Source organism: Sorex fumeus, unplaced genomic scaffold (genome assembly GCF_029834395.1).
Source record: "Sorex fumeus unplaced genomic scaffold, SorFum_2.1 ptg000265l, whole genome shotgun sequence".
In the NCBI taxonomy this organism is placed as follows: domain Eukaryota; kingdom Metazoa; phylum Chordata; class Mammalia; order Eulipotyphla; family Soricidae; genus Sorex; species Sorex fumeus.
In genome coordinates this window covers 28,330,603-28,353,375 of record NW_026606322.1, presented here as the reverse complement: position 1 = coordinate 28,353,375, position 22,773 = coordinate 28,330,603, and the positions used below count along the sequence as shown (strand labels likewise).

Sequence of the window (22,773 nt, the reverse complement as noted above, 5' to 3'; positions counted from 1 at the left end):
GGCTCAGTCAGAGGTCTGTGTTTTGGGGTTCTGTTTGGTTTTGGTTTTTGAGCCACACCAGCCGTACCTACACCCCTGTACTATGTGTTTGGCCCCTAGAGATATGCATATTATTCATACCTCACTTCCTCTCTTTGCTCCCTGGAATTGTGAAGAATAACACCTATAAGCAAAGGCCTCTTGGGGGCGGGTGTGTGTGTGTGTGTGTGATTTTATTGTGTGGCCCAGCTATGCCCAAGGTCCCCCAGCCCCCGTATGAGATTTGGAGCAGAGGGGTTGGAGATTGAGTCAGTAGGGTCTAGCCTGCATGTCTCTTCAAGTCTCCCAACCCATCCCCAGTCGCCAGGAACCAATGAGCTTCTTCCCTGGTTCTATCTGTCTTGGCACTTTCTTGCCATCTGATGGGGTTAAAGAGTAAACACAGGGACTGGAGCCATAGCACAGTGGGTAGGGCACTTGCCTTGCACAAGGCCAAACTGGGTTCAATTCCCAGCATCTCCTATGGTCCCCTGAGCACTGCCAGGAGTAATTCCTGAGTGCAGAGACAGGAGTAACCCCCTGAGCATTGCCGGGTGTGACCCCCCAAAAAAAGAGTGAAACAGTGTAAGAGGGGACCTTGGGCCATCCCCGCCCCGCGCCCCGTCACATCTAACCTGTGGAGGTTTATGTGAGCTTCACAAGGCATTGCTCAAGACCATTTTGCAGGGCATTATACTAGCTCTGCATCAAACTTCCCTACAGTCGCCCAGCTGAGACTCCAGTCTTGTAAAACTTCACTCACATTATGGAGCCAGTATTTAGTGAGTGTGAGGTTGCCAAGGAAAATGAGTCAGAGTAATCCCTTTGCAAGGAGAAGAGAAACAAGAGGAAAAAAAAAAAAGGAGGCTGGCGGACCTTCACTCTTTTCATTACTGGCTTCCAGAGCAATAAATCCGCAGGAGGCTGATCTTTCACTCAGGGGTTGTACTTTATCACCCTCCCCAAAGTCCCTGGAGCTGTTTCCTTAATCATTTCTCTTTCATCTGCATTCAACGGATCCTGGATCCCAAAAAAGCTTCCATTTCCAAAAAAGCAAGGGTCAGGCTTCCCCCATAGCTGTCCTTGTTACAAATATCAACATCAAAGGCGATTTCAACCTCCCTGCTTTCTTGAAATATCTTTAAGGAATGGAAACTGCCTCCTGGGGAAATGAGGCCTGTAGGAAGTGTGAGATTATAAACTGGTGAAGCCATTCTGGAAAAAAAAAAACACCAGGGAACTTCCTCCAAAACTAAAAATAGAACTCAGTGATGACCCAGCAATTGCAAGGCTGAGTATCTATTTGAAGACTATGAGATCATTAACTTGAGGAGTGAGAAGCACCCCAGTGACTGTCTCTGACAGTCAAGAGATGGGAACCATGGGCGTGCCCAGGGAGAAAGGCCCACACCATGCCACGCAGACCTGAACTCTCCTCAGCTCTGAGGAAAGATGCCATTTTCCCATCTGCAGCAAAATGGAAGGCAGGAGAAAAAGCATCCAGTGGAAGAAATATGACAAAGAAAGATGGATAATGTTTTGCCTCGCTCTAATTCTGCAGTCAAATATTCTCAACAATGAAAGCAAAATAAAGGAAAGCACCTCCTTTGGATGGTAAGTGAAGACCTGGTGAGATCCTGCTCTGCTGTGGAAGAGAGAAAGGATAGTGGGTGAACTCCAAGGCAAACTGAGAAAAGGCATGGTCCTCCCTGGCCACAAATCAATATTGCTCCCCTGCTTGTGACAAACATACCAGGCTAATGATAAACTGGAAGGATTAGGGCGTTTGGGTACGGGGGTATAGAAACTCTTGGTACTGTCTGCATAATTTTTATTTATTTATTTATTTATTTGTTTGTTTTTGCCTTTTTGGGTCACATCTGGCGATGCACAGGGTTTACTTCTGTTGCTGCACTCAGGAATTACTCCTGGTGGTGCTCAGGGGACCATATGGGATGCTGGGAATTGAACCTGGGTTGGCTGCGTGCACAATTTTTGTGTAGTCTGAAATTATTCTAAAGAAGTGTATTTATTGATTTGGGGGCCACCTCCAGCTCTGCTTAGGGCTTACTCCTGGCTGTCTGCTCAGGGCTCACTCCTGGGGGTGCTGCCAGGTCATTCATCATGTTGAGTTCTCGACCTAGGTACACATAACTGTTACATTCGGAGATGTCTGTTCTCTTGAAAGTAAATGGAACGTCAGGAACAAGTCCGTTTCTCATAAACATTGTCTTCGTGAGATTCAGCTGTAGTCTGACCTTTCCACTCTCATGGTAGAAGTTGGTCAGCATTTGTGCCACTTGGTTAATGTTTGGTGTTATTAGAACGATGTCATCAGTGAAGTGGAGGTGGTGTAGTTGCCGACCGTCTACCTTCACTCCTGTTCCTTCCCATTCCAGTCATCGCATGATGTTCTTGAAGGTAGCACTGAAGAGTTTCAGTGAAATGGTATCACCCTGCCGAACCCCTCTCTTCTCTGTACTTAAATAAAGTATCAAGAAAAATTCTCCTCCTCTCACTGTGACTGACTTGAGGGAACCTTTTTCTTCTTTTCTTTTCTTTTTTTTTTTAAGAGCAGATCAGGCTAAAACATAATCTGGGCTGATACCCTCCCTCAACCCCACCGCAAGGGGTTCTTGGCACAACTCACACAAAAGCTTTAGAGCTGCTTGGTGCAGAGAAGACTCTGGTATCCTGAATGACGGGGCTAACCAGTCACTTCAGAGGTGAGAGTGGGCAGTAACTCTTTTATGGGAAACAGGTCAAAAGGGAGAAATGAGACAAGGCATCAGGGAGTACTGCAGGAGCACACCCCCAAGGGATGTGTGTGTGTGTGTGTGTGTGTGTGTGTGTGTGTGTGTGTGTGTACGCGCGCGCGTGCGTGCGTTTGTTTATGTGTGAGTACATGCGTTCCATTGTGTTTTCCCTTTCAGCAGCTGGGACCCCCAACCTCCCTCATTGAGAATGTTTTCTATTTCTCACCAGCTAAGAAAACACCTTCTCCTACCTCTTCAACTGCCCTCCCACCCCACCTGCCAGTAAACCCCAATGTGCTTGAGGCCAAGATAGTTCCTGCCTGCCTCCACCCTATTGCTCCTTTGTTGTTTCTACAGTTACACCAGTTGACTATGAAGGAGACTGAGAGCAAGCTTTCAGAAACACACTTGTACTGAAACAGGGAACCCCATACTTTTAGTGTTCAGTTTTTTCTTATTTTAATCACCGTGAGATAGCTACAAAGCTTTCATGTTTGAGTTTCAGTCATACAATGATCAAACACCCATCCCTCCACCAGTGCACATTCTCCCCCACCAATGTACCCAATATCTTGCCCCCTCTATCCCAACCCTCCTCCTGCCTCTATGGCAGACAATTTCCCCCATACTCTCTCTCTACTTTTGGGCATTATGGTTTGCAATACAGGCACTGAGAGGTTATCACATTTGGTCCTTTATCTACTTTCAGCACACATATCCGATCCCAAATGATCCCTCCAATCATCATTGTCTTAGTGATCCCTTCTTTATTCCAGCTTTCTTCTCCCCAGCTCATGAGGCAGGCTTCCAACCATGGGGCAATCTTCCTGGCCCTTGTGTCTTCTGTCCTTGGGTGTCAGTCTCATATTATGTTATTTTATATTCCACAAATGAGTGCAGTCATTCTATGTCTGTCTCTCTCTTTCTGACTCATTTCACTTACCATGATACTCTCCATGACCATCCACTTATAAGCAAATTTCTGACTTCATCTTTCCTAACAGCTGCATAGTATTCCATTGTGTAGATGTACCAAAGTTTCTTTAACCAGTCATCTGTTCTCAGGCACTTGGGTTGTTTCCAGATTCTGGCTATTGTGGGTTTCAGTTTTTTTTTTTTTTCTCAGCCATGCCCAGCCTGTTGGCCTGTTGTTCCTTCGGAACTTTCCCTCATCCCTACTCCAGTGATGACTCTCCCCTCCATTCCCCCAGTGCTAAATCCATGATCAAGTTTCCGTCTCACTTCCTTGAACTTCTCACCATCAGGTGACATCCTGGCCTGTTCCTGCCTTTTTTTTCCGGGGTGGGAGGGGCAGGGGATGGGATAGGTGTTTGGACTCCCCCAGCCATGCTCAGGAGCTCCTCCTGGCTCTGTGCTCAGGGATCACTCCTAGCGGTGCTCAGGGGCCCTATGCGGTGCTGGAGACTGAACCAGGGTTGACTGTGCTCAAGGCCTTGCCCCTCTGTGCTGTCTCTCTGGTCCCATGCTCCTGCCTTTTTGCACAAAACCTTCCTGTACCTTCTTGACACAGGGCAGATTCTCCTTGTTTTCATATTCTTCTGCCTGCTTCTGCTCACTCTCCCCAGCTGCTGCGCTTTCTTCCTGGCGTGGACGTGTGCCCTGTGGCTCTTTTCTACATAGACCATGTAGATCTATGCCCTTGGGCTGCCGGACCCCTCCTAGGGCCAGTTCCCTGCTAACCCTACCCTGGTTTTCACACACGCTTATCCAACCTCTTCCTTGCAAACTCCCTCCCTGCCTGGAAGTGTCACCAACTTCCAAGTCTTGATTCCCGGGAGCACTGAGACACTTGGGAGGGACAAGGAGCCACCATGTCAATACATCACTGCTCCTGGGCCCCAAAGGCTAATCCAGGTAATCAGAGGAAATGGTCATTGATGGGAAAAATGTACTTTAAAGGAGGGGGTGGTTATACATGTGTGAAATGTTGAATTTGGAAAGATCACTGTCCCTGTATCACTGTCATCCCATTATTCATCGATTTATTGGAGCAGGCACCAGTAATGACTCTATTCGTTCCAGCCCTGAGATTTTAGCAATCTCTCCTTACTCATCTTTCCCAACGATTGGAGGGGAATGAGACCTGTTATTGTTACTGGTTTTGGCATATCAAATACTCCACAGGGAGCTTGCCAAGCTCTGCCCATACAGGCAGGATACTCTCAGTAGCTTGCCCATGCATGCCGGGCTCTCAGAGAGACGTGTGTGTGTGTGTGTGTGTGTGTGTGTGTGTGTGTGTATCTCACTGTCACTGTCACTGTCCTCCCGTTAATCATCGATTTTGCTCGAGTGGGCACCAGTGATGTCTACATTGTGAGACTTGTTATTACTGTTTTTGGCATATCGAATACATCACAGGTAGCTTTGTTCTGCGGGTGGGGTACTCTTGGTAGCTTGCCGGGCTCTCAGAGAGGGAAAGTGTAAATTATGTTATGAAATACTACATATCAAATTTTATCTTGTTTTTTGACTCACACCCAGTAGTGCTCAGGGCTCAGCACTCCTGTCTCTGTGCTCAGGAATTACTCTTGGTGGCACCCTGGGGACCATATGGGATACTGAAGATTGAACCCAGGTCAGCTATGTGCAAGGCAAACATCCTACCTGCTATACTATTGCTCCAGCTCTGCAAATATATGACCTTTTTATTGGTTACAAATAACAACATTTATTGGCCTGCGGGGGGGGGGGGGGGAGAGAGTGAGTGAAGAAGAGAGAGGAGAGAGTGAACTAGCAGGAGATGAGATGTTTGCTCTGGATACAGCTGCAGCGGTCATGAACTGGGTTTGATCCCATACCACACAGTCCCTGAGCATTGCCGCGAGTCGCTCCTGAGCACTGAGCCAAGGATTACCCCCGAGCATAGCTATGTGTGGCCACCAAGCCCCAAACAAGTAAACCATAGTAACTTTCCTGAGTGCTTCTCTTGAGCTAGATAAGCTACTCAGAGTACTTTAAACCTTCCGTATTGTTTGATGCTGGCAGTAATCCTGAAGGTAGCGATGATGCAATTTTCATGCTAGTTAACAGAAATATGGGTCAGCAAAGTGACTGGCTCGAGCCCTCTCAGCAGGATGGAAACCGCTATCTGGAAACCAGACAGGTAATGATGCCGTAAAGACTCAGGGCGGAAGCGATGGTGTGATGTCATGGATGGTCCCATCCCCCATATCCTCTGCCTCCAATTCTGTCACTAAGCTCTGACCTTCTACCTCTGGCAGGCAGAGAAAAAAGGAGTCAAACTTGCTCTTCTGTAAGTAAATGTTTTAGAAACAAGTGGTAAATAAGCAATGTCAGACCGCTCCTCTGTGAACCTCACATCTCAGGCAGCTAGAAGGGGGGCAGTAGAGGGACTCACTCACCCCAACAAAGCCCAGGAGGCTGAAAACCAGAATCACCATCCAGTTAAAAGCTTAACTCCAGGGGCCGGAGCAATACTCCTACGAGTAGGGCATTTGCCTCCATGGGGCTGACCCGGTTTTGCTCTCCAGCATCCCATATAGTCCCCTGAGCACCACCAGGAGTAATTCCCTGAGCATCGCTGGGTGTGATCCAAAAAAGGGAAAAAAAAAACCTTAACTCTAGCTGTATCAACCTATTAAAAATTTTAGAATTCCTGGAGCAACTTCTCATACTCTACTGATATACAAGGAGGAACACACCACATTGAATGGGGTGTAAAGTAGAAGGAACTGATCTCAATTAAATATGTATATATATTAAATATATATAAATATATGTATATTTATTTAATTTATTATATAGATATATAAATATACATATAAATATATGTATATTTATATATCTATATATAGATAGATTTATAGAATCTCCTATAAGAATCTCCTGCCCCCATGCCAAGCTGTCTTCACCAGGGCCGCCTTGGAGGGGAGTGGGTTGAGTTTCCCTGCCCACCCCAAGCAGAATCCCGGCAGCCGAAAATCTCCAGAACCCCGCCACAGCCATGCTCAAGGCTGCTCTCCACACGCTTGCATGAGCCTCACCCATGAAGGAGCCAGCAGAGGAACCCAGGTATGCAGGACCCGGGGCTGAGATCTCCAAGCCTGCTTGGATCGGGACTGGGCCTCCTCAGCCAGATCCCCCGTTTTCCAGTAGCTTGGCAGTCACACCCACAAACTTCCCCCAGTGCCATGTAATCTCATCAACAGCCAAGATCCAAAGACTATAAAATAAAACTCCCGGAAGAGAGCGATGCAATTTTTCCTCTCAGAGAGCCCGGCAAGCTACCGACAGTATCCTGCCTGCACGGCAGAGCCTGGCAAGCTACCTGTGGCATATTCGATATGCCAAAAACAGTAAAAATAATGGGCCTCATTCCCCTTACCCTGAAAGAACCACCAATGTGGAAGCATTGGAAAGGAAGAGTAAGGAGAGGTTGCTAAAATCTCAGGCTCTTTGTGTTCCTGGAGTGAGCAGACACCATTCGGCTACATTGGGCTACACTAACATGTGACAGGAATGAATGGAGATGTTACGGGTGCCCGCTCGAGCAAATCGATGAACAACAGGATGACAGTGATATGTGTGTGTGTGTGTGTGTGTGTGTGTGTGTGTATCCATTAGCACACAAAGCTCAACCTGTAACACAGCATGGTAGTAAAATCTCTTATGCAAGGGCTTAATGGCTCCAGGCTGAGATACAACAATCTTCACGTACTTTCTTCTAAGGAAACTTTTTTGAATCATTTTTAGTGGATTATTCATAACAAGCAACACAAAATAAATTATTTAGGGCTTCGATTGGGGCAGACTTGGGTGGTGGTTGGGAAAAAATTGAAATATTGTTGGTGGGAAGGTGTAATGGTGGTGGGACTGGTGTTGGAATATTGGACATTAGAGCCAGGAAAGGGGGACGAGCTCTTGCCGTGCATGTGGCTGACCCAGGTTCCTCCCCCAGCACCCCTGAGCTGTACCCCGGGCGCCACCCTGAGTGATACCTGCACTCAAAGCCAGGAGTAAGCTGAGCACAGCTGGGTATGTACCCCATTTTATTTATTTATTTATTTACTTATTTTTGGGTTTTGCCAGGCTTTGCCATGCGGGCGAGATACTCCTGGTAGCTTGCCGGGCTAGGCCACACTTGCCAGTCTTAGGGCTTACTCCTGGCTCTGTGCTCAGGAGTCACTCCTGGAGGTACTCAGGGGACCATTTGGGATGCCAAGGATTGAACCAGGATCAGCTCCGTGCAAGGCAAACGCTGTACTATTGCTCTGCTCCACCCCTATTTTTTTAAATAAAAAAATTGAAGGATACTAGTTGAGGGTTGCTAATACCAGCATGGAATATGGGACTAAGAGTATCTCAGCCGGGAGCCAACCGGAAGGAGACACTGAGTGTGGGGCTGGGCTGGGCTCCTCATGGCACCATAGAAACAGCAGCAAATAACATTTTCAAATGACACACAGCTACTCTACTTATCCACGTGATGCTGGCCCTGCTTTGGGATCGGGGTTGGACCAGGGACGGCCTCTCCTCAAACCGCTCCCTTGCATGACTTGGGGGATACTTAGATAGTTAGAATACTGGGGGTTCATCCTGCCACGGTACTGTTACCCCTTGGTTGGGACCCCCAAAACAGCAGAGGTGGAAGGGAAGAGTGGAGGAGAACTAGTTCACTTGAAGAACTAGTCACTTGAAATCTTGCCTAAAAGGGATCCAGTCAAAATAGAGAATCAGTGGCTGGGAGGTAGGGACAGGAGCAGATGAAAGGAAGCCTCCAGTCAGGTAGCAGCGATCTTCCTGCACCCCTCCTCTCCCTCGCTGCCTCCCTCTCTCTCCCTCTTCCCTCTCTTCTCTTTTCCTCTCTCTCTCTCTCTCTACTTCCTTTCTCTCTCCCTCCCTCTCTCTCCTCTTCCTCTGTCTCCCTTCCTACTTCCCTCCCTCCTCCTCTCCTCTTCCCTTTCTCCTCTCCCCCTCTCTCTACTGTCTCCCTCTCCCTCTCCTTCCCCCTCTCTCTCCCTCCATCCCTCCCCCTCCTTCTCTCTTCTCCTCCCCTCTCTCCCCTTTCTCTCCCTCCTTCCTTCCCCTCCCTTTTTCCCTCCCTTTCTCCCTCTTTCCCTCCCTTTTCCTTTCCCTCCCTCCCTCCCTCCCTCCCTCCCTCTTTCTTTTCCCTCTTCCTCTCTCTGTCTCTTCACCGCTCACCTGTACCCAGACAGACAGCCCTACAGAGGGATCTCACCTGCATATCTTTGGCTGTGGACAGAAACTCAGGAAAGCGAAGGGGACAGGGAGACACTGGGGTACAGCCCTAGAGAGGCCCAGTGACAAGTGACAGAGCAGCAGCCCCAGTAAAGGGACACATGTGACAGGGGTCCAGCTGAAGATTACAGACCAGGAAGACGAACACGGGAGAGAGAATAGCACAGGGACCAGACCCGACCAGAGTACGCTGGTGTGGGGCACGCAGTGAGAGACAGGACTCAGGAGACTGCACACGGCTCTGGGCATTGAGGCAAAGGGCAGGCAATGCCTATGCGAGTGGAAGGAGAAGCCTGGGCCAGGGGGAGACCTGGACCATCTCCTTAAACTGTACAACAAACTCAGACTTCTTCAGCTTCTGAGTTTCTTTTCTTTTCTTTTCTTTTCATTTCTTTTCTTTTCTTTTTGGGTCACATCCAGCGATTCTTAGGGGTTACTCCTGGCTCTGCAGTCAGGAATTACTCCTGGTGGTGCTCAGGGGACCATATGGAATCCTGGGAATCGAACCCGGGCTGGCCACGTACAAGGTAAACGCCCTCCCCGCTGTGCTATCGCTCCAACCCAGCTTCTGAGTTTTATCTGCAAATCTTTTGTACAGTTCTCAAGAATCCACAAGTGCAGGAATAAACCCGCTTGAGTGCTAACAACCCCACTGAGCTCTGCAGACTGGGTGGTCTCGCCACTGACGCAAACCATGCGCAAACCTGGACAACGATTGGCCAAGCTGGTGGTATATCAGCTTTAAGCAGCACCAACACTGGTATGGAGCAGATCCCCGGGCGCTCCCCGAGAGCTGAGGAAAAGCACTTCACTTCTATAAATATTTTGGAGAAACTGTTATTTTCAGAAAATGCCCAATTACTATCAACATTTTAATTATGTGCTTTTTTTGTTTGTTTGTTTTGAATATATCACATGATTGGGAACTTCGAAAAGTTATTTTAACTCCCCAAAGCTCATTCACCTTATTAAAAAGAAACGAAACAAGTAAATTCTAATACTTTTGGTAGTGCTTGCAGACTGTTTTTTTCTAAAGCTCATGCACAACTTTGTTGAAATATTTCCTTTCTTCAATATACTCCAACACATTTATGGCTAAAAAAAAAAAAAAGCTGTTTCCAAACCATGTTTATTAAACAATGAACTATGCTGAACTACTGAATTTGACCCAAACACTCCAAGAATCTTGATGGTTCATATAGTATTTCTCACGGGGTTGGTTTGTTTTGTACACAGGGACCAATCATTTTAAAAAGTTCACTGGATGGGGTAGGGGGGATGGGGGTGCAGAAGAGATAGTATAGAGGGCAGGGAAGGCCCTTGCCTTGCACATCACCAACCCAAGTTTGATCCCCAGCACCCTATAGAATCCCCCGAGTTCCGCCAGGAGTGACCCTGAGCACAGAGCCAGGAGTAAGCCCTGAGCACTGCCGGGTGTGGTCCAAAAACCAAACAAACAGAAAAAAAAGTTAGCCAATCTGACGTGAATGCTCATCGAAATGTAACTGCTTTTTAATCTTCCCATGTTTCCTCGTGAGCGATTGCAAATAGGCAGCAAATATAATACTGAGTAAAAAAGCAAAGAAACTCCTTGGATCTCTTTTTCAGTGTCTCTGCTCTGCAATCACCATAAGGGAAAGAGACAGGCGGCAGATTGCCTTTATTTAATTACTATTTAGCCTTAAAGACCGGCAGGAAAATATAACCAGATGTTTTCAAATAGAAACAAGAAGTCGCGAGGCCAGGGAGATATCTGTTATATAATATTAGCCCCTCTGAGTTTATCTATTTAGGGACACAGTCAGAAGCCCATTTTATTCTTCGCTTAATGCCCTGAAAACATTTCCTTTTAAAGGCAAAAAAAAAAAAACCCTCCCCCAAGCCACCCCCCCCCCCCCTTAAAAAAATGAAGAAACCACCAACAACAACCCAGTAAGTCACAATCCACATGCCTGGCAGCCTTCAAAAAGTTCTGGAGGAGGAGAAATATCACCCAACAGCGTCCAGCCTGCGTGGGAAACGCAACAGCCACAAGGTGACCCCAGTAGGGGCCGTCCAGAACTTTCCCTGACGTGCACCAGGAAAGCTGCCCCCTTGCAAAAACCTGTTGCTCACAACCAGAACCCGCGTTTCCAAAACAGAACCGAGAAGTGACTTACATCGCGGGGCGAGTCCCGGGGCGAGGCGAGGCGGGTCTCCCTCCCAGGACCGCTGCAGCAGCGCCCAGGCGTCCAGGCGTCCACACAGCCTTCCCTCCGGCTTTGACAGCTGGTTTGATCTGCAGCGCTGGATGGAATGCGCTCTCGCGCTTGGCGGTGCTTTGCAGTTTGCAGAGGGCCGCTGGCCCCGGCTGTGGCCATGGCAACCAGGAGGAAGCTGCCGGCCTACACGATTCATTAACCACGCAGCCCAGGGAGAGAACCTGGCCGGCCGGCCGCGGGAGCTGGCCACGCTGGGCTGGGGGAAGTGGGCTGGGGTAGGTGTCCCCTAAGCTGAAAGTTTCTCCAAGAAAAGTAGGAGACTGGAGTTCTGCAGACTTTCCTGGGAAGGACGTGGAAGAAAAGTCTCCATTCATAGCAAAGGAAATGGATTCTGGAGCCCAAGCGCGCAGACCCAAGGGTGATGCATTTTCCTTCTCTGCGTCCTTCTTTCCCCCTGGACGGTGGCTTCCAACCACAGCTAGGCACTGCCCTTTGCTGGTGGTTCCAAAGAGGAAATGAACCTGCTTCGTCACCAAAGATGTGGTCTTAGTCTTGTTCTATTTTTTTGGTTGTTGTTGTTCTTTTTTCTTTTTCTTTTTTGAAGATGTGACCAGTCACCAAGTTACTTAATATGCAGAAATCATGCTGGGTTTATTAACGGATGTGGCCCCACAAAATACTGAAGAAATCAGAGGGTTGGAAGAAAGCCCTGCTAATTAGAAACAGCAGAAAACTGGAGTAATTGATTTGTTGAGAGCGGCAGGCACATTAGCTAATATTTGACACAGAGAACCTGGTGAAGGAAGGGGATTCATGTATTTGTTATTCCTCCAGTTGCTTTTTCTGGCAAATCTGCTCTTCCCCCCGCCCCCCGCCCCCACCACCCTGCACCCATATGCTCCAGGCCAGGAACTTTATGGGACAGCAGAGATAAAAGTCAAGATTCCTGGCTTCAGGGAAGTTACAATATAGAAAGGGTGATTATGTAAGTGATCTGCGGCAATGTCTGTAAGAAGGTTCAAGGACAAAGTGTGAGTTTCAGAGAACCGCGATCGGAGTTGGCTTTGTAGCAGAGTAAGCATTTGACGGAATAATTCTCATCACTGCATCAATGTGGCACTGTTTTTTTTTGGGGGGGGGTTGAGGGGGGAGGAGGAGCAGGGCGGAAATTGGGTTTTTGAGCCACACCCATTGGTGCTCAGGAGTGACCTCTGGTGGTGCTGGGGATTGAACCAGGGTACTTCCGGGTGCTAGGCAAGTGAGTGCAGTACCTCTCACTCTGTCTTTCTGACCCACCACCCTACCCTAAATTATTTGTAGCCATGTTGGCAGTTTTTTTTTTAAAGCTTAACATAATGGTTACACCTCATTTTGTTTTTGTTCTTTTTTTCCAAAGTAATTGGCATAATATGCCAATATGCCAAATACCAGTAACAATGAAGGGTCTCATTCTCCTAACTCTGAAAGAGCCTTGAATATGGCACTTTTTAAAAAAAATCTCAGGGCTAGGACGAAGGAGACGTTACTGGGGCCTGCTCGAGGCAATCGACAAATAACAGGATGGTTGTGATTGTGATTGTGAATTGGCATAAAACTATAACTAACCAATAATAATTTGGCATAAACTCGTGATGGTTATACAGTGAAATATAGTAGCTTTAGATTAAGATTTTCAAAAATAGCCAGTGTTTCGCCAGAGAGAGGGGAAAAGACAGTCGCACCTCCAGAGAGGGGGCTTGTACCTATGCAGGCCACAAGCTGGTGGATAAAGATTTTTTTTTTCTCTCACCCAGACAGTCCTCACACACTTCTCCTCTGGATTCTCTGCTGGCTGGTCCCCAATATCAAGAACTCAGGTCATTTAAAAAAAATTAATGGGACAAAGGCTTGGAGATGTGAACACCAGGTTTATTCAAGCTCAGGAATCACTCCTAGTGGGCTCAGGGCACCGTATGGGATGCCAGGGATTGAACTTGGGTCAGTCGAGTGCAAGGCAAATGCCCTCCCCACTGTATTATCTCCTTGACCCCCTTTTCAGCTTTCTTGAGTGCCAGTGAATCACAGAAGCCAGGGAATGGGGCCCAGAGAAATTCCATCACTAATGATGTTTGCTTCAGCAGAACAAATACAGAAACCATCAGATAAGAATCAAAAAGTATGGAACTCTAAGCACCACTAGTTTTTCCTGAGTGCAGAGCCTGGAGTAACCCCTGAGCACTGCAAGGGGCCCAAGAACTACCCCCATCCCCACTAAACAAAAACAACACAACAATGAGAGGGACGGAATGGGAGATGTGTGTATCTGTGAGCAGAGCTAGGAATTAGGGACCACTTGGCCCAGTGCATGAATTCCCACCAAACCTGGCCTAGAAACTCGTCTGGAAACCTTCTCTCAGGTCCTTAAGGGCAAACGGTTGCAGTTCCCTGACCTGGAGCCGGGTGTGTTCTGGGAAATCAGTAAGCTAGATCTGAGGTCTTCAACCTCTCCTCCATGAGCCTATCCCTGGTGCAGAATTTGAAAACCACTGGTTACCGTCCTCATTACACCCACTGCTCTGTGGACGATGCACAGGTGCTGGCCTGCAGGTGTGAGAAGGTTGAAGAAAGCTGAACTAGAGAGAAAAGGCCTGATATCAGGGTGAATCCTAAAGATGGGGGCTCGGTTACCCAAAAGAGTGTATGTAGAAGATTCCAGGTGAATTGTTCCAAATTAGTCGTGCTTCCTTCCTAGTAGGTCACATTTCCTGCTAACCTGGGGCCACATCCAGTTCCAAACTCCTTCCTGGTTTTTATTTGCTAAAGCTACCTGGACCGTACGTAAGCAATCTCTCAGACTCTGCTCCAAATGCTCCCAAGCTGAAGATTTCCCAGCTTCTGAGATGAAAGATTTCTTTCTCTACAGTCCCACGTCCCAATTCCCCCTACCCCACTTCCCCCACCCCACCCCCATCATGCCACACCTACTCCTCCCTCCCTGCTCCAGGCTCCTGGGTACCATCTACTGAGAACACTTGATTCTCCCAGAGACTGGCCTTCCACTTGGTCTTCTCAATGACTTAACCTCTTACCGGGACACAGCAATGCTGTATAACTCACAAGCTGTTGACAAAAGATTCAGGTCTAGTAGAGATGCTCTCTGTGAAGCGCTGAGATTCATTTTGCCATAAGCCAGACTTGGAGATGGTGAAGCCAGGAGTGAAAATTAACTGCCTGTTGGCAAGATGAAGGTGAGACCAGTCTGTAATGTGGCAAGGAGACCAGTCCCCCTCTGTTCACCCTTGTCCTACTTCTGACTCTCCTTTCTGGAGCCTTCTTATCTGGGATTTGATCCTTCCAGTTATAAGCCCTTCAAGTCTTTCAGAGAGGAAGGAGCAAACCCCGTGCATTTCAGAGTACTCTACGTTTAGACGACTTATCGCAAATGTTTTAACAGACTCAAGGAATCATATTAGCTTTAAGTGGTAAAGCAATGCTATTCTTTGCTTAGTCAGCAGTGAAAGTTAGGCTCAAGATATATAATATGAAAAGATCCTGTGGGAGGTGCTAGTGGGTGTTGTGTCATAGATATTTGTCTTATTCCCTGTACTATCTCTGCAGCCCCTGACTTCTTTTGGGGACTAAAAGTTTGTGACTCCTCAACCCCTTTATTCAGGCTGCCCACCTTATGGCCCTATTGCCCTAAGACTCTGACATCCATAATCTGGTCTGTACCAATAAGCCTCTTGCTCTTCTTAAATAAATAAATGTTATATCACATATATATGATGCAATCATATATTCATATAATTATATGTTATATATATTTTTGGCTTTATTTTGGGTCATATCTGGTGTTTCTCAGGGGTTTCTCCTAGCTCTGCACTCAGAAATTACTTCTGAAGGTACTCGAGGGACCATATGTGATGTGGGGGATTGAACCTGGGTCTGCTTCACGCAAGGCAAATGTCCTACCTGCTGTACTCTGCTCTGGCCCCGAAAATTTTTTTAAACTTGTGTATTATTTTCATACTATGTTATTAATTAATTTATTTGCTTTTTTGGGTCACACCCGGCGATGCACAGGGGTTACTCCTGGCTCTGCACTCAGGAATTACTCCTGGCAGTGCTCGGGGGACCATATGGGATGCTGGGTTGGGTTGGCCGTGTGCAAGGAAAACTCCCTACCCACTGTGCTATCTCTCCAGCCCCTATGTCTGTATATATATATATATATATATATATATATATATATCCTGCAAATGAGTGCAATAATTCAATGTCTGTCCCTCTTCCTCTGACTCACTTCACTCAGCATGATACTGTCCATGTCCATCCATGAAATCTCATTACTTAATTTTCCCTAATGACTGCACAGTAACCTGCAGTGTAGATATATCATATTATCTTTATCCAATCATTTGCTCTCGGGCACTTGAGAGGCAGGCTGCAGGGGTTGGGGGTGGAGGTGGGAGGGAACCCGGGGACACTGGAGGCCGGAAGTGTACATTGATGAAGGGTTGGGGGTTGGAACACTATGACTGAAATACAATCACCAACAACTTTATATCTCAGGGTGATTCAATTAAATATATATATATATATATATATATATATTTTCAGATTCCATATGTCAGGGTCATAGGATACTTGTTTTAGTCTGGCTTAGCCTAATGACCTCAAGGCTTACCCATGCTATTACTAATGGCAAGCTCTCCTTTTTCCTCATGGTTGAATAGTATTCAGTTGTGTATATAATTATCAACATAATTAATCAATATAAGGTGCTGCCCAGAGACGCAGGTAGGTGTGTGTTTGTTAAGTTTGTCAGTGTGGAGATCATTACAACATGCCAGTCGACCAAAAGCTTGCATTCAGTAGACTGGGAACACCTGTAAAGGTGATTCAAGACTGCCCCAAAAGCCTCTGTCCCTCTCAGAGAGCTTGGCAAGCTACCGAGAGTATCCCGCCTGCACAGCAGAGCCTGGCAAGCTACCTGTGGTGTACTTGATATGCCAAAAATATTATCAATGATGGTACTCATTCCCCTGACCCTGAAAGAGACCCCAATATGCCATCAGGCTACACTAGCACGTGACAGGGACGAATGGAGATGTTACTGGTGCCCGCTCGAGCAAATCAATGAACAACGGGATGACAGTGATACAGCAATACAGTGATAAAACATATAATACCAACAATAACTTTTTAAGTAAAGGTCATGAAATCACACAATGTGTATGTTATATATGAGCATGTTATCTGTTATATATAATATTGGGGAGTGCAAATGATGGTGCATTAAGCCTGGAGGTGCCTCTATAGAATCAAGTTCACGGTCACGGTCACGGTCACAGTCCTCCCGTTGTTCATCGATTTGCTCGAGCGGGCTCAGTAACGTCTCCATCTTGAGACTTGTTGTTACTGTGTTTGGCATATCGAGTACATCACGGGTAGCTTGCCAGGCTCTGCCATGCGGGCGACATACTCTTCAATTTAGTGTTTTAATTTTCATAGCATCTAGAAGTGCAGCTGCTAGGGTATTTGGCATTTCTGTCGGTTTTTTGTCTCTTTGGAGGTGTCCTGGCAGTGTGCAAGGACAATGTGGCTTGGTGTTGAGGGGAGTCACTGCTGGCGGTGCTTGGAGACCATATGGTGTCAGGGATCAAACCTGGGTCTCCACATATAAATCCTGCATTTAGCCTGTTGAGCTCTCTCAGTCCCCTTCACCCTGTTTTTCTTTTGTGGTGATAGGGCTCAAACCCTGGGTCTCACACATGCAGGGCATGGATTCTACTGTGGAACTGCAAATCCGGCATCTCTAGAGTATCTTCATTTAATCTGAAACTGGGGCTGGAGAGATAGTAATGGAGAGATCGAGAGATAAGGCGTTTGCCTTGCACATGGCCAACCTGGGTTTTATCCCTGACACCCCATATGCATCCCCAACCCCCCCCCCCCACCAAGAGCGATCCCTAAAGTCAGAGCCAGGAGTAAGCCCTGAACACTTGTAGGTATGGCCCAAGAAGCCAAATTTGTTTTGAATCTGAATTTGAGTCCTTTATTGAGTCACAGATGTCAAACGCATTCTCCCTCTGAAGTTTCCCTCTTCATCCTTAATGATGTCTTTCAATAAACATTCTTCATTATGATAAACTCCAATTTGCTCATTTTTGTCTATACTAACATTGCATCTTATGTGTCACCTTATAAAAATTATGTCTAACGATATTAACATATTGTCGCACTATGGCACTGTCCTCCGGTTGTTCATTGATTTGCTTGAGCAGGCACCAGATACGTTTCCATTGTGAGATTTGTTGTTACTGTTTTTGGCATATCGAATACACCACGGGAGCTTGCCAGGCTCTGCCCTGCGGGCGGGATACTCTCCGTAGCTTGCCGGGCTCTCCCAGAGGGACGGAGGAATCGAACCCAGGTCAGCAGCGTGCACATTCTCGATTATCTCCATATTCGACAGAAACGGCCAATCCTTTTCCTTCTAGTAACACGCTCTCTAGAATGTCATTCTCAAACTCTTCATTAGTTCCTTATTATTTTTTTTTTAATCTTGTCTGAAATACAGGCCTCTCTTCCGGACAATATTTTTCTTAGTGACTTAAAGACTGGTTTAATCTTCCTTGGAGCACAGGGTGCCAGCGGTGGCTCTCCATACATATTGTACTAAATTTTATTCTCAAAACTTAATGATTAATTAGATTTATTCGTGACCTTATGTAAGTTTCAGGTGTGTGAGTCAGATCAGCTCCAACACGCCCCCGACCTGATGTAGCCCCGCCCCTTTCCTTCCGGGAGCCACTAATTGGTCTTGTACTCCAAAAACTTATTTTGACTTAATTTGATCATCTGTTATTTCTCTCTATCTCACATGACTTCTATTTCTAGACATTTCCAAAATAAAATATTTCCAAAATAAAACCACCACCATAATACCACGTCTGGAAGGTTTGCTAGCTCGAGCCCCGCATGACTCAAGTCCATGAACTGAATCAGGCAAAGCACTGGCCAAGGGAAGCACAACACGCTCATAAACAGGGTCAAAGTACCAGCAATAATGAGGGAATTACCAAGTGCGTTCTGATCTAAAGTACAGGTATTTTCTCCACATTTTCTTTCCTGACTCATTTAGGATTCTTGTCATCCCCAAATCAAAGCAGTTCCCAGCTTGAAATATGGGTAAAGCTGTTGCTAGGAAAGTTTAAATGTAACCTAAAAGTGTGTAACTATTGTAAATAAATGTGCCGGAAATCCTGTTCACGGAAGCTGCTGGCTTCCAAAACGGAGCGTTGCTTTTCCCGGCGGTAGATGGCGCTGTTTCTCTGCAAACCAGCCGCGTGGCCCGCGCTCTCGACAAAACATCTCACTTCCTCTAGGGGGCATCCGAGCTCTTCCAGTTACTCTCCAGACTCAAGAAAATCACAATTTCTTCAACTTAACCCAGGGAGGAGAAGACTGCAGACTGTGAGACACAGAGACACAGAGAAAGGATAAGAGAGTGCAAGAAAAGAGAGGGTGCCCTTAATCACAGCTGACTCCGGGGAAAGCACAAGCGCCTTTCTGAGGATGCAGCGTTGCATCAAACTTTGGATTTGAGAGCCTGGTTTGCTTTCCTCCTCCTTGGTCTTCCCAGTCCACAGGCAAAGAATCAGAATGCCAACAAGGACTACTTTCAAGCAGTTCAATGCCAGGCACTTTCTTCTGTCACCTTTCTTCACTGTATCACTGTCATCCCGTTGTTCATCGATTTACTAGAGCTGGTGCCAGTAATGTCTCTAGTCATCCCAGCCCTGAGATTTTAGCAGCCTCTCCTTACTCATCTTTCCCAATGATTGGAGGCTCTTTCAGGGTCAGGAGAATGAGATCTATTATAGTTACTGGTTTTGGCATATCGACTACGCCACAGGGAGCTTGCCAGGCTCTGTCCGTGTGGGCAGGATACTCTCGGTAGCTAGCTGGGCTCTCCGAGAGGCATATATATATACACACACATATATATATATTTCATCAAGCATGCCGTGGTAATTACGGAAAATGGGTACAAAATATCTTATGATGTGATGTGCAGCCGCAAAGTGTCTGCAGTCCGGAAAGCGTCCTGGAGAGTGGCAGCGATCGGGTAGTGGATGTCGGCTGATAGTGGTTGGGTCCCTTGTGGCAAGGAGGGCTCTCACCCGCCTCCCTCTGGGGCTCCCCGAGTGAAAATAGCCTGGTGCGGAGTTGTCTTTCTTAGTGAAGCCAATTTTTTTTATTGAGAAACGCCACTTTTCATCTGTAGATTCTTTTTAAAAAAATTATTAATTAATTAATTAATTATTTTTGGTCACATCCGGCAATGCTTACAGGTTTCTCCTGGCTCTACACTCAGGAATTACTCCTGGCAGTGCTTGGGGGACCATATGGGATGCTGGGAATCGAACCTGGGTCGGCCGCATGCTAGGCAAAGGCCCTATCCACTGTGCTATTGCTCCAGCCCCAACATCTGTAGATTCTTAGTGTAGATAATACTAGAGACTGAAAATTGCACTAGAGTAGCCAGAGAGATAGTCCAGCGGGCAGGGCACTTGCCTTGAACGTGGACGACCTGGGTTCGATCCCCAACACTCCATAGGGTGTCCAAGCACTGCTAGGAGTGATCCCTGAGTGCAGAGCCAGGAATAATCCCTGAGCACTGCTGGGTGTGGCCCCCAACCCTCCCTCCCCAGGTTGTGCTAGAATTTGGAATGTATTAAGAAGTATATGGTAGGTGCAGAAGCGGCACTGTTAGGCTGTTGTGTAATTCTATCACATTGTTCAAAATTGAGACAGTCCATCAAGAGGTTTTCAATTTTTTTTTTCAAATTCAGGCAAACTCATCTTGTAACTAAAATGCTAATTTTAAAAGTTAACCTGATTATTCTTATTGACCTGATTATTATTTGATTATTAATAAGAAATACTCAACATTATTTTATCAATTTTCTTTATCATTAGGGTTATTATTTTTTAAAAAATCAGCGTAAGGAGAAATAGTGCAATGGCCCCCAAAATCTAACCTTAGAGAAAACCACTATAAACATTTTCTGAGTTCCATGTTTTCCTTTGTGCATTACAAAAAAAGTTTCCTTTGTCCCTAAAAAAAAAAATTATTGAAAGTGAACTCTGGAGAGAGATACTGCCTGCTTGCTAATCTGGAGGTCACCGTGACTGGATTTCTTTATTTGTCAAAGAGACAAATTATTGGGTCAGCCCAGGAGGCTCTGGATAGAGGGACCTTGAAGCCCCTGTGAGCACCTGCGGATGGAGCCCATGAAACCGCCCGGAGATTTCTTTCACCCGCTGGAATTCCTGGAACTTGCAGGAAGCTCCTATCTGGCACAGAAGGTTCTACTCCCTCATTCCATTCTGCCCCTCCCCCATGCGAGTTGCCCTGTAAGATGCCCAGGTAGCTCCACGCTGGGCGCAACCTCACTGGCCTCTTTACCTGCTTTGGTTTTCTTTTACTCTCAGCCTTGGTCTCTTCACTTCTCCACGCAACTTTCACTAATGAGAATGAGAGGGCGAAGAAAACCTCTGTGCCACAGGGTTATTCCTAAGGAAAGGCAGGACATCAGAAAGACCCACTGGCTTGGGGCTGGAGCGATAGAACAGCGAAGGACATTTGCCTTGCACATGACTGACCCAGGTTCGATCCCTGGCATCTCATATGGTCCCCCCAGCACTGCCAGGAGTAATTTCTGAGTGCAGAGCCAGAAGTCACCCCTGAGGACTGTTGGGTGAAGAAAGAAAGAAAGAAAGAAAGAAAGAAAGAAAGAAAGAAAGAGAGAAAGAGGGAAAGAAAGAAAGGAAGGAAGGAAGGAAGGAAGGAAGGAAGGAAGGAAGGAAGGAAGGAAGGAAGGAAGAACACCTCACTCGCTAGGGGCTGGAGTGATAGTACAGTGGGTAGGGTGTTGGCCTTGCACGCAGCCAGCCAGGTTAGATCCCCAGCATCCCATATGGTCTTCCGAACACCACCAGGAGTAATTCTTGAGTGCAGAGCCAGGAGTAAGCCCTATGCATCGCTAGATGTGACCCAAAAAGTAAAAAAAAGACCCACTGGCTTTAGCTTTGTGGCTGTTGTGACTGTCCCTCCATACACTCACTTCTTTGTGGGAGATCATTCTAGTCTGGGAAATTCCAAGTGTAAATGAGATCATGAAAATTCCGCATGCTCTGCCTATGCAGCGATGATAATTGTGAACCATTCAAAGGGCTGGGTCACAAGATGGGGATTTGGACGTGAGAACCGGCCCTGCATGCTCTCATGAGTGACCTGAAAGACAGGTCCTAAAACAAAAATCACAGGTGGCTTCTGTATCCTGGATGGCGAGGGAGTGACCAGGAGGTACCCGAAGTATGGCACTGTTCACAGTCAGCCTCTGAGGGCGGCTTGGCGTGTGCCAACTTACCCGCTCCCTTCTGTACATCTCTCCTCATGACCCATCAGAGCATTCCTTGCTCATTCCAAGTTCCAACCACCCCCTCTGCCATAGGCCTGGAGTCCCCGACTTCCTTTGTTTCTGACCGGACATAAATGCACCATCCGGTGGAGCAACTGAGCCATCGCTGTATCCCACCAACATCCTTGTGCAGAGCTGTAGTGTTCTGTAGTGCTTGAGGAGGAGGAAAACAGGCTGGACAAGAGAAACCAGACGAGGGAGCATTTAAACAGAGCTGCGGGTGAGTGATGCTGATCTCTGAGGACCACAGCCAACGATTTCAGTCAACGATGCTCCCACCCCAGAAATGAGTCGCTCAGTTTTGGAAACTAAAGGTTCAGAACTAGGTGTGGGCAAAGTTGGTTTCCTGTGCATCCTCTTTCCTTGTTCTACAGATGACTGCCCTCTCCTTGTATCTGCATTGTGTCTCCGTGGGACTGAGTCTGAGTCTTTTCTTGTTTGTGTGTGTGTGTGTGTGTGTGTGTGTGTGTGTGTGTGTGTGTGTGTGGTCTCAAGCAGCATGGGTTACTCCTGCCTCTATACTCAGACGTTTCTCTTGGTGGTGCTCAGGAGATCTTTTGTGGTGCTGGATAATCAAACCAGGATCAGCTTCAAGCAAGGGAAACAACCTGTCTTATCTCTCTGTCCCCTTCTCTGGGTCCCCCTTACAAAATCTCTTTATATAAGAATATAAGTCATTTTGGAATAGGACCAGGGCTAATGACCTCAGTCACCACATTCTTTTAATCTCAATTATTTCTTTAAAGACATCAGAGAGAGAGAGAGAGAGAGAGAAGGAGGGAGAGTGAGAGAGAAGGAGGAAGGAAGGGAGGGAGGAGAGAGGGGAAGGGAAGGAGAGAGACAGACAGAGAGAGACAGAGAGAGAAAGAGAGAGAGACAGAGAGAGAGAAAGAGAGAGAAGAAAAGTGCCTGCCATAGAGACAGGCTGGGGGTGGGAAGAAGTACTGGGAGGGAAACTGGGGTCACTGTGGGGTCATTGGTGGTGGGAAATGGACACTGGTGGAGGGATGGGTGTTGAAACATTGTATATCTGAAACCTAATCATGAACAGCTCTGTCCACCAGAAGATGGGTGCAAGGGCCCCAG

The 22,773-nt window shown here is 46.9% G+C and overlaps 1 protein-coding gene across 1 annotated transcript in view; it reads right to left on the bottom strand.

Moving 5' to 3' along the window:
- CUNH21orf62 (chromosome unknown C21orf62 homolog) overlaps nucleotides 1-11,194 on the bottom strand; it is a 29,566-nt gene extending 18,372 nt beyond the window's left edge. The window contains exon 1 of the mRNA XM_056109303.1: nucleotides 11,174-11,194. Within this exon, the coding sequence (XP_055965278.1) occupies nucleotides 11,174-11,175 (2 nt within the window). The 5' untranslated portion in view covers nucleotides 11,176-11,194. The remainder of the gene's footprint in view (nucleotides 1-11,173) is intronic.
- Between the last annotated feature and the right edge of the window lie 11,579 nt (nucleotides 11,195-22,773).